The sequence below is a fragment of the Homalodisca vitripennis genome, chromosome 4 (genome assembly GCF_021130785.1).
Source record: "Homalodisca vitripennis isolate AUS2020 chromosome 4, UT_GWSS_2.1, whole genome shotgun sequence".
In the NCBI taxonomy this organism is placed as follows: Eukaryota; Metazoa; Arthropoda; class Insecta; order Hemiptera; family Cicadellidae; genus Homalodisca; species Homalodisca vitripennis.
In genome coordinates this window covers 152,703,196-152,715,965 of record NC_060210.1, presented here as the reverse complement: position 1 = coordinate 152,715,965, position 12,770 = coordinate 152,703,196, and the positions used below count along the sequence as shown (strand labels likewise).

Genomic DNA, 12,770 nt, shown 5'->3' with positions numbered 1-12,770 from the left:
CAGTTTCACCTAGGGAGCTCACGTGAGAAGACCGTCAAACACCTTAAATAGAGCCCGCTATGTCATTCTCACATTATCAAAAATCGTAGATCTGGACGTAATTTTGATGGTTTATCATGCCTATGTATATTCCCATGTTCTCAACGGTATTATGTTTTGGGGATCTTCATTCCGTAGTCAAACAATTTATAAAATTCAAAAAATAATAATTCGTGTAAATGTTAATGACAGAAACAGATCATTATGCAAACCTATTTTTTTTAATTAAACATACTTCCGCTCCCATGCATCTATATCTATCAAACACTATCATTTGTAAAACAGAACCCTCTCAGTTTCCCCCAAAGCTTTCACACTCAATCATCCTACCTTACTACACATAGAAATAATATGATCCTTCAACTTAATAATACATCTTCTTACGAAAAAACAACTGGCTATATGGGAAGGAAACTTGTCAATAAACTCCCAATATTCCTTAAAAACAAACCATCAATAACAGTCTTCAGAAAGAGGCTCCGTGAGCTCCTCTTGGATGGCATGTTCTACTCAGTAGACGAATTTCTTTTATACTAGCACTTACATTTAAATCATATTTATATCGACGAATATTACTTTTATGATTAATACAGTTTAAAATAGTAGACAATATCACCTGTTACTATAGCATTGCTATAATATGTAATGTTTTGTGAAATAAAGATTTGAATTGAACTGAAGAAATTACTAACAGAAATACTACGTATTGATTTTAAAATATCCACAATAAACTCATTTGTAAATATTTAACCCTATGAAATAATACCTTCAAATTCTGACATCTCTGTTGCACAACAGAAATAAAATTTCACCATTACAATTAGGAATTATTTTAGTTTGAAGTTATAGGATTATTAGTTCTGAATGATGTACGTATTATTTGAATTATCAAAACTCGGATCGTTATGTCTATTGCCTGTTCAAGGTTTGCTTTGATATTAAAATATATGGGTAGAATAATTTGAAAATAACTGCGTCTTGTATACACAAAACGCAGTTCAAAAATTTAAGGTTGTAGGAAGATTCTACCATGAAAAGTCTGATAATAATAATAATAAATATTTTCTTGCAATTGACATTTACAATTAAATGTTTGCAACCGTCACTTGATTTTTTTAACTAAAATTTTCCATTCAATCTTACATCGAGGTCCCATTCAAACTTACAATGTTTTCATTCACTCTCTCTCATTCATTCGAATTATTCCACTCACATCCGGTGGTCAGTGTGTTTGTAGCGCGTTCTCCTAGTCGTGTGTCATAAACTCGTCTGTGTTGTAAAAGGCTTCTGCAATCAATATGTTTTTGAGATGAGCTTTAAATGCCTTTAGCATTGGGACACTTTTAATTGAATTTGGTAGCCTGTTGACCAGATGAACTCCTACCTGTGAGGGCAAACGTTTATGGACTACCGTTCTGTGTCTCCCAGTTCGGTAGTCCTCCCTTCCTCTGGTTTCATAGGAGTGAATTTCACTTCCTCTTATATGATCGCACTTTGACCTGAAGAAAAGAGAAGTTTCTAAAATATAGAGGGATGGTAAGGTCAAGATTTTAAAATTTTTGAAAGCTGGTCTGCACGACTCTCTCCTATGTAGTTTAGCGATTATCCGAACAGCCCTTTTCTGCAGAGTGAAAATTCGTTTAATGTTAGCGGCTGAGCATCTTCCCCACAAGACCAATCCGTAGGAAAGATGTGGATAGATTACTCCGAAGTATGCCGTCATCAGTACCTGAGTTGGGCAATACTTCGGCAGTTGTTTCAAAACATAAACGCCTGAGGCTAGTTTGGCACAGACATTGTCTACATGACAATTCCAAGTCAAACCTCGGTCGAGGTGAATTCCAAGGAATTTGGTCGTGCAGACTTCCTCAACCTCACTTTCATCCAACATGACTGTGGGAGTGGAAGTTGAGTCTGCCTGTCGTAGGCTGAAGTGGATGAAAGATGATTTTGTCGGGTTTGTTTTTAAGTTTAGCTCATTGATATTTTTGATTACGTTGTTGAGTTCTATGAACGTATTTTTTCCTAACTGTGTTATCGATTTGAGCTAAAACAGAGAGTCATGTCATCTGCGTACTGGACTATTCGTCCATGTTGTAAAGATGACCCAACGTCGTTGGCGTAAATCAAAAACAGTAAAGGACCTAATATGGATCCCTGAGGGACTCCATAGCAAAGCTCTCTTTCCATCGATTTGACGTCTGAAATTGTTACAAATTGTTGCCTATTACTAAGATATGATTCGAGCCAGGCGTGTGGCACTCCTCGTATCCCGTAATGCTCTAGTTTGTGAAGCAGGATGTCATGATCAACACAGTCGAAAGCTTTAGATAAGTCAAGGAAAACACTTAGTGTTGTACATTGACTTTCTATTTCCTCTACCATCATCTCGACTAGACAAGCGACTGCGTCTATGGTCGATTTTCCGCTTCGGAACCCGAATTGGTTTGCTGATAGAGTCCGGACCCTGGGCGTTGCCGGAGCCGGGGGGCGACGTGGTAGAGACATACCGGCCAGCCCTCTCACTATGGCGTCAGCAAGCAGAATCTTTCCGGAAGCTCTCAGGTGAAGTCCGTGCTGTGTGAAGTGCTTGCGTCTTATGTGTCTGATGTCAACAAGATCCGCACCCTTGTAGCGAACACACAGCTCTTCTAGGTAGTGATTTACAAGGGATACGGCGTCATGAATGTGGCTGGAGGGTGGCAGATCGTGTCTATGAGGCAAAGAAGTTACCAGAATCCTGAAGGTCTGCTCGTGCTGTTTGATGATTTCCTCAAAGTGTCGGAAAATGTCGGTCTGTCTTCCTGCAGTCAAATCATTTGTCTCCGCAAGCAGCACAAGGCATCCCTGTGGGTCCGGTGGTGGGATATGATTCGAGCCAGGCGTGTGGCACTCCTCGTATCCCGTAATGCTCTAGTTTGTGAAGCAGGATGTCATGATCAACACAGTCGAAAGCTTTAGATAAGTCAAGGAAAACACTTAGTGTTGTACATTGACTTTCTATTTCCTCTACCATCATCTCGACTAGACAAGCGACTGCGTCTATGGTCGATTTTCCGCTTCGGAACCCGAATTGGTTTGCTGATAGTAGGTTTTGCCTTTCTAAGAAATCTCCGATTCTCATGAGAAAAGCCTTCTCAGAAATCTTGCTAAAGGCCGGTAAGATTGAAATTGGGCGATAATTTTGAAAAGAAAAAGGGTCGCCCTTCTTAAAAATTGGCGCTACTTTTGCCGTTTTTAGAGAAGAGGGAAAGATCCTTGAGTTGAAAGAGATGTTAATCAAATGTTCAAGTGGCCTCAAAAAGTGCTTAGAGCATTGTTTCAGAAGCCATGTTGAGACATGATTGGAGTCGTTCGATTTTTTCGTTGAAAAATTCCTAATAACCCGGGCAATTTCCTCTTCTGATACCGGGGCAAGAGCCATGGAGGCTGCTGGGCTCGGCACTAAGGTGAGAAGAGGCTGACTACTAGGCGAGTGGAGGCCTTGGTCAGCCCCTACCGAAGCAAAGAAACTGTTAAATGCGTCTGCAACCCTTAAAGGGTCTTTGACTTTCTCGTTGTCAATTTGTAGCTCTATTTGTTTGTTTGAATGTTATTGTTGATTATGGTCCAGGCAGTTTTGAAACGTTCTTCGACGTGAGCAATGCTTTATTGACATCGTAAGCTTTCGCAGCTTTGATGACTTTTCTATATATACGTTTGTAATTTTTGAAAAAGATTTTGAACTCTTCATTAGTAGTGGCTTCTTTATTTCGGAGTAAAATAATAATTTTTCTCTCGAGACCAGGATACCTTTGGTAATATATTGGCACTTCTGTTGCTTCTAATCAGATTTGACAACAGTTGTTCAAATTTGGAAAAAAGAGGTTTCGTTTCCACTGGGAGCTCGATACAATCCGATGATTGTAAGGTGTAGTCGGGTCATTTAGAGTTTTACCGCCATTTTGAGTTTGTTCGTGGCCATTTGTGCATTTTGATGCATTATTGTCACTATTTTGTCAGATATGTTTTTCAGATTTTGAATTTTTGAGGTTTTGTTTTTGTTGGCTAGTTTTGTGTCATGGTTGAGAGTGGATTCCCTAAAAAAGTATTTATGTCATTTGTCTGTAATGCGTTAGTCTGTCGTGTAGGTGAGGCGGCTGTGTTGGTTTTCACGGCGTCCGCAAAGGTCTCGTGAGGCAGTGTTCTCGGTGAATCTTGGGTCGAAGGAGACTCACAATCAGCAGCAGCCTCGGGACCGCGAGGTGGAGTCCGGACCCTGGGCGTTGCCGGAGCCGGGGGGCGACGTGGTAGAGACATACCGGCCAGCCCTCTCACTATGGCGTCAGCAAGCAGAATCTTTCCGGAAGCTCTCAGGTGAAGTCCGTGCTGTGTGAAGTGCTTGCGTCTTATGTGTCTGATGTCAACAAGATCCGCACCCTTGTAGCGAACACACAGCTCTTCTAGGTAGTGATTTACAAGGGATACGGCGTCATGAATGTGGCTGGAGGGTGGCAGATCGTGTCTATGAGGCAAAGAAGTTACCAGAATCCTGAAGGTCTGCTCGTGCTGTTTGATGATTTCCTCAAAGTGTCGGAAAATGTCGGTCTGTCTTCCTGCAGTCAAATCATTTGTCTCCGCAAGCAGCACAAGGCATCCCTGTGGGTCCGGTGGTGGGATGGAGATGGAGGAGATAGTGAGAAGGCCGTCTCCCGGCCTGCAGACCCCATTGACTCTGGTCCGGTAAGATGTTCTCTCGGAGATGAGAGGCGCCAGGTGACGGGCATGACTGTCTCCTACCACTGACACGTTAAGGAATGGGATTTTTGTTGGGTAAATTGTAGATTTAGAGTTTAGAGCCGATTGCAAAGATTTCCGGTTTTTGTGATTATTTAGGGCAGGTTTTTTGTTTGGTTTTGGTTTTTTGGTTTTTTTATAACTGACTGTTTTGAAATCTTCTTCTAGGGCTAGGAGGGATTCAAAACTATTAGACAAAGGACGTAAAAGGTGTAGGGAATCGGCTTGATTAGATGAAAAGGAAAGAGGGAAGTCGTCGGTTGAGATGGGTGTGGATATTTTTCTTCGTATTTCTTCAGTTCTTCTTGTAGTTTTAGTATGGTTTCTTCTTTAAATTTTAGCCATTTTCCAGGTTTCGTATTGCATTGATCATATTTTTTACTTCATCGTTTAGTATTTTATTTTTTGTGCGGAGGTTTGAATTGGAGTTTTCTAACTCTTCGATGTTCGGGAAGGAGTTGCTGGAATGTGGCGTAGAAGGGTAAGTGGAAAGAGGTATGGTTTGTACTAATTTTTTCTTCTTTGGTACATGGCAAAGGGGTTTTGGGACGGTTCATTAGAAAATGTGTTTTTTTCTGAGGGTTTAGGAGTTTGAGTGAGTGAAGTGTTAGGGTCCGATTGAATTTCTGTACTAGAAAGATACATAGAATTTGATGGTTGAGAAGTGTCTATGGAGATGCTAGCCTGTTTTGGCGTGGATGCTGCAGGGTTTAAAAGGCTATGTGAAGGCGTTACGAGGCTTGAAATGTTCGGTGAAGGCGTGTCAGTGGCGGTAGAGCGGGTCCGGCGAGATGTTCTCCGTTGCGGTACCGCTGCGACCGATGATCTATTGGAGGTTGTTTGTGACGAGTGGTTGTGGTCATTATTTAGCTCCAGTATTTTAGTCTTATTGCTATCAGTCTTGATTGAACATTTACAGATTTTAACACAACAGCGCCAAGTTATGTTACCGTTTGCAAGAGTTCTTACATCCCGAAATTTAAAGTCATTCAGAACTAGATAGGGTTTGCCTGCACTTGTAATAATTTTTAATGTCATTTTCAAAATTTAAGTAAGGGATAGAATAATAAATTGGTGGCAAGACTAACAAAGTTCCAGAATATTAGACTAACAACATTAAAAAAAACATAACAACGTGTAGAATAAGTAAACTCAATAAATTAATAAATTAATTGACTCTATACACACTTGCACTAATTTATTTACACTTGCAAGTGGAGCTATTGAGTTTGTGGGAGTGCCTACAGCCTAGAGATACAACTGAACACACAAGTGATGGACAGTTGAGTCGACGATAAGAAGCAACACCAGCAGCTGATAAGAGGTGTGGTCACTGATAAGAGGCGCTCATTGACAACCAAGTTCAGTTATAAGTGGTCAACTACAGATGGCGTTTAAAGTCTGATGGCTGGCACACTCTATCGTTGCCTAATCGAACTAAGTTAGGTCAATCTTACATTGTAATGTTGGCAACACTGTTGAAGATTTGAGCGTGCGCTAAGTTGAGTAAACAGCCGTTTCAACTAAGTTAATTCTTAGGTTAAGTTCTAATCACACATTTCAAACTGTTCTTTTAGGTAGAAATTTAAGTTGCAATTAAAGGTTCAACAAGTAAGGCTTGGCTGAGAATTAAAATATAATTCAATATAGAGCTATTGTGAGAGTATTGAATTGATAGGTTCCATTGATAATACAACACACTGAAATAAATCTGCACAAATTTTATGTACAACAAAATCCAATTATTTTGCATTAATTTTCAATATTAACAGAGATTAGCGATACAAATTTAGCAAATAATAGTTTGATACTAAACACGAGTTACGAGATATATGTATACTGGATTCTATACTACAAGTTATAATTCATTGATTTTAATAACAAATGTTATAGTTAAACATTGCATCCAAAATTATTTTATTCCAAATTTTTTCATTCACTAACTAAGCGTGTAAAACCTTTCTTTTAAAACACCTAAAAATTTAAATACATTTTACGTAAATAAAATTATTGAGTAACTTTTCCAAATTTAGAACATTGACATAAATTATACGAAATTAATATATAAGTATTTAAATAGCAAACTAATAATTTGACCTTTACACAAGATAATTTAATTAATAACTATAGGTATATGTACGTTGTAAAATGAGAGGAAACATATTAAGACGATTAATAAAACCATCATAGTATCTAATGTTACTTTCCAAAAACTAAAGACAACATTTTTTAATTTACATCTTATTTTTACTTCAAACTAACACATGACGCTATTTCGCATAAAGCAAAATTATCCCGCTAACGAACACTATCGCAAGCACACCCGATTTGTTCTTTTTACCGTTGAATCTTTCAGAAGGCTACCGATCACCCCCTTGAAACTAACACATGACGCTATTTCGCCTAAAGTAAAATTATCCCGCTAACGAACACTATCGCACGCACATCCGATTTGTTCTTTTCGCCGTTGATTCTTCCAGAAGCCTACCGATCATACTCGCGTTCTCCAAGATCAATCAATATAATCCCTGCCAGCTCGCCTGACCAAGTCCCTGCTTAATCTGTTAATAGTATTTGGTGATTACCATTATTTTTTATTTCAGCATTGCGGCAGGTCTGTAAAGTTGTTATTGAAAATACCAACCACCAGACCAGTTGAACCAGTGTTATTGTGTTAATAGCTTACCCACAATTTTACTTATACTTCGTTATTTCTTCGTTAATTTCTGTTAGATCTCACGAAAAATTCGTTAGTGCAGCAAAAGTAACAACTTTGTAGCACTAACTCAATGGGTAAGCCAAATTCTCTCAATGAAAAGTTGCTTATCTAAGTTAAAAGGTAATAATAAGATTTTTTGAATATACGAAGTTAGTATCTTGTTACTTCTTATTAGTTCTCAGGATAAAATAATAATATCAGTACTATCAACCATTTTATAGGCTTAACGCAATAGTTAAGCTAACTTCGCTGCATGAAAATACCTAGCTTACCCACAATAAATAGAAATAAGTACGTATTCACAATATGTACGTATTGTTTGTTCTTTGTTCGCTCCTGTTAAATCCTAAATTAACTATAATACAGTTATTTAATTTTCTGCTCCCCTAGTAAGAAACCAGTTCAGTGGAGTACAGTATAAGCCTAACTCCTGTTTACGCCTGACGATCAAGATAATTGAATAATCAATGGTTCGACATAATCTTGTTAATCTATCTATTTCCTACATGTCTTCTTCAACTTGTTCTACATGTTTTCATTAATTCTTCTACTGCTCCTGTCTGCCTGTCTCAAAAGTGTTGTCTATTGATGACTTTATTCGCTTAAGGTTATATGTCATTTTTGGAAACAAGTATTTTAACTTTGCTCCAGACTAACTAATTGGGATTTAACTCACAGAGATAAGGCAGCGTGTCAGAACTTCGAGTTGATGGTCTTTTACATTTTATAGATAACTTTCATTGAATACAAGTGCTTAATATTTTGCACATCTGTAAGCGATTATTTCTAAAAGCTGTCCGGTGAAAAATCTACAGTTGACCTGCTATCCAAATGTTGATAACGTCTGTTTTTGTTTGAGTTTTATTTTTTACTTTACCGCTATGGTACGCCGCGTTTTCTATAAAAACAGCAGTACTAGGAAAATGTTTATGAGTAATTGTTCCACAAACCATTTTTCATACATGACTCCATTTCTAACGATATTCCTAATGGTTTTTATTTCCGAAATTTATAATCTGATTGAGTCACACTCATTGATTCACTAGTTGTTTCACCCAAAACAACACATTCTATTTCAGAAAAGATATTTCAAAGTATTTTAAAACTTTCAACACTGCTTCTCGGTCGCCAATTTTTGTAAATTTCCTGCAGCACTTGACGCCATAACACACAAACTACAATTAAGTTAGAAACGTATCAAATCGACACTAAGAAAAGAAATATAAATACATTTTATATTGTGAAATTATATATCATACCTACAATAAAATTCATAAAATATTACACTAAGCACTGAACAAGCCTATACAGAGGACAACCAACGAAGTTTGTCATTCACACCAAACTGATGAAAACTTCGGTGTGAATTTATATATATATATTTTTATTGGTAATCATTTTATGTTAATTTAAGGTTTCCTACCAGAAGTTTGTAACCACGGGAACCTAAAGGTCAAGATCTTTTATGATCAAAATGTTACATGCAAGCTGTGCGACAAAATGTTACTTTAAACGTTCTGAGATCTAAATATGGCATTAAAAATTCTCATGATTTTAAGAAAGTTAGATAGTATATAAAATAAAATCAATAATGTTACTAAAGTTTTTTACATTAGCCATATATTTAGCACGCTACACTTTATATCACTATTATACACAAACAGCAGTTACCCGTGGCTTCACAAGCAGTTTCTTGTTGAATAACAGGATCACGATTTGCATATTAATTGTTTTTATTATAATTAAGCCTAAACATTCCTGACCTATCTCCTACACCAATTTAGATTTAAGTTAAAAAAGCAAGATATTGGGAACCTCAGGTGTGAGAATGAAACTGTTTTTTATAAGTACCCCAAAAAATTAAATTTCTTTTCAAAATTTCTTTATATCTGGTCATGAATAGTTCTAACGGTTCCAGTTACAGCCTAACTATGTTAGGCAAGTGTAAGTGTATCCTAAGTCAAAGATATTAACTTAACGTTAACACACTTATAATTTAATAAAGGATTAGGCTCCATGTTATATAGAAACATTATTAGGAGTACTTTAGGTACTCATGTATATCTGTGTTTATAGTTAAGAGCTTTAGATATTAAGCGAAATTGCTAATGATTTTTTACCACTAGTCACTTTTTTAGTAATAGGCTTTCCACCATCATTACCTCTTCTTGTTCGAATACAATATATTTCCGACGGTTTTGTTGATTATGCCTTGTTGTTGCAATAAAAAAATTGTAAAATAACCTACATGGATAAAAAATCATTTACACAGAGCAGTTGGTGTTCAAATATTTTTATTTCTTCATACGCGACCTTTCTCCAACGCAGAGACAAACGGTTAGTTGCTTATAACTGGCGCTATGTGCGGAATAAGAATGGAAGCCAAATGAAACTAGAGTGGTGGGAGGGGCATTCACGTGACCAGCCAAAAGATATTAGGCTTATTGCGTTCGTTCTATAATTCAAGCAGTACTCATCCGGATATTTTGTAGGCACATTTCATATAATTATTTTTAGATTTCATAGATGTGTTTTATTTTGTTTTAAAATTCTTCTTTCAAATATACCAATACATAATTAATTAAAACCTAATTATGGTTGGGCTTTTTAATTGGATTAACATTTTAAAAATTATATTTTAAAGTTTTATTGGATTGCTTAAAAATCTTCAAGTAATTTTCAATTAAATCTTTAACTTTATCTTAAGTATAATTTCCATTTTTAACTTAATAATATTTATGATATGTTTTATTATCATTCAAAAACAAATAACTACATTATCGAGAGTATTCATTACAAACCTATCAGAATAATCCGCTCAAACGCTAAAATAATTCAAGTTCTTCTAAAGAAATGAGGCTGTTTAAAACGTATCTACAATTTCTAAACCTAACTTGAATAATTTAAATCCTGCTCATATGAAAATGTCTACTTTAATATAGTATTTTTCAGAGAATAAGATCAAATTAAACTACAGATATTTAAAGAAAAAAGCGATCAAACCATTAGATTATTAATTGTTTGTTCGAGTGGGTGTAAAAAACCATTTCATCTACAGTAGATGGATTCCTTACTCAAAATTATAAAGTATTTAGTAAATTTCTTGAACAAGTTGCATATAAAAAGTACAAGTTAGATATGAAAATTGTCGTCATTGTAAACAAAAAGAATTAACATATTTTAATGCTTCAGAAGATATAGTTGCTTTTTAGTGTATACCTAAATATTTAATAGATGTTATGATTATATTTGAGAATATTTCGTAACTATAGACAAAAGTAAACTACACAATTTACGTTGTCTATTAAATATAATTTCCTCTCAGGCTTTATAAAAGTTATAAACAGTTATAGAATGATAGATATTCGTTAATGAAATAATAATTCTCACACTACAACTCTGTTGTTAGTTATAGTCCCGTTGCTCAGATAACAGCTGATGGGTTTTGCTTTTGAATGTTTTTGGCTCTAGCTTACAGTTGCCGGCAACGAAAGGACTGAATTCAATGTTCGTTATCACACTGTCTCCAAAGTAACAGGGAGTTTCATGGAACTCGTTGCGAGTAACTTTTGTTTAGTAGTACGTTACGTTAAACAACGCCTACCAATATTTTAATTCAGTTGTAACGGCCGTAACTCGCTACGCAATTCCCTTACTCAATTTCATTGCTGAGCGTAACACACTCGCGCGCACACACGCGGGCGCGCGCCTCTGAGGTGAGTACGCCCTATTGCATCTGTATCGCCCTATATTTTGTATCCAGCAAATCGACACACTATTATTTGAGGTCTTTCCCTATATATTTTCTTATAAATTTAATAGATTAATATCTACAATACTTTCAAATTATTTAGGATACGGTGAAACAAAATCAAATTGTTTACTTACAGGTATTGTATACTCCCAGACCAATACTATACATAAGTATGGCCTCAACAACATACAAAATGTTTTTGTTAAAATAATTTTGGTTAAAACTTTTTAATCCACAGATCATTACCACTTCTATAATGCAGAAATAAGATTTCCTTTCAAGCCGTACGTTCCTGGAGTTGATAACGGTGTTTTGATACTCAAGAATGTTGTCCTTGGATACATGGCTAAATTTAAGGTTGCATCAGGGAAAAGGACTGAATGCAGCATCACAAAGGAGTTCACACATTTTGTATCCTACAAATCGTCTCAGTTAAAATGCGTACCCGTAATAAAACTGATACATTGGTAAGTATATTTATATCACTAGTATTTATTATTTTATGTAAAACATTATACCTATCTAACTCGCCAGTTTCATAATTCAAGCTAATTTACACACACACACACACACACACACACACACACACACACACACACACACACACACACACACACACACACACACACACACACACACACACACACACACACACACACACACACACACACACACACACACACACACACACACACACACACACACACACACACACACACACATACATATATATATATATATATATATATATATATATATATATATATATATAGATATATTATAGAATCTATGAAATTTACGTTTTTTATTTTATTACATAATGCATGGTTCAAATGTTTACACCAGCAGTTGTAGATAAAGAAACTAGCAATGAGGTGTATGTGTATGTATATCCATGCCTATGGTTCTTTTTACGTATCATTAAGCGTATTTTTGACCTTTAAAACATCGAAAATGGTACCATCGTCTAATTATATTTCTATGATAGAGCATTCGTGTCTCGTCTCTCAATTTTTTAAGCCTTTTAGCTGAAACTAGCTATATTAATAAGTTCTTATGCTATTAATATTTTGTATTAAATATTTTAATCTGTACTTATTGTTAATAAAGTATAAAGATTTTACATCAAAAGCAGCCCACCACTGCGCCACCAATAATACTATCAATATTATTATTTTATATTTTTGTATATAATGATAATATATTCTTATCTGTATTTATACACTATTGTATTATTATACAGCCCGTTCACTCGGGCCCCGCTGATAAGTACTCGTATGTACGTAACGGATCATAATTATTGTATAAATTTGGGTATAAGTAAAACATGTTAAAGTCATTAAAGTTTGATAGACAGATGGCTAGATAAAAAACAAATGTATCTATAATATATTCTTTGATAAGTGGATTGTAAAACAATAAATAACAAAAATCATGATAATAAACATTTATAGATATACTAATGCTTAAAAACAAAAAGAA

At 35.6% G+C, this 12,770-nt stretch overlaps 1 protein-coding gene across 7 annotated transcripts in view; it reads left to right on the top strand.

Annotated features, from left to right (window-relative positions):
- Window positions 1-12,770, top strand: part of LOC124360348 (polycystic kidney disease and receptor for egg jelly-related protein-like) — a 202,855-nt gene that overhangs the window by 18,212 nt on the left and 171,873 nt on the right. For 6 of the 7 annotated variants that reach the window (XR_006922237.1, XR_006922234.1, XR_006922235.1 and 3 more), the window contains exon 3: window positions 11,527-11,755. Coding sequence is in view for 3 of the 7 variants with exons in the window: in XM_046813902.1 (XP_046669858.1) it covers window positions 11,631-11,755 (125 nt within the window). In the remaining 4 variants the exon portion in view is untranslated. Of the gene's footprint in view, window positions 1-11,526; window positions 11,756-12,770 lie in introns of those variants that run through there. The other variant, XM_046813900.1, reaches the window with a different exon arrangement.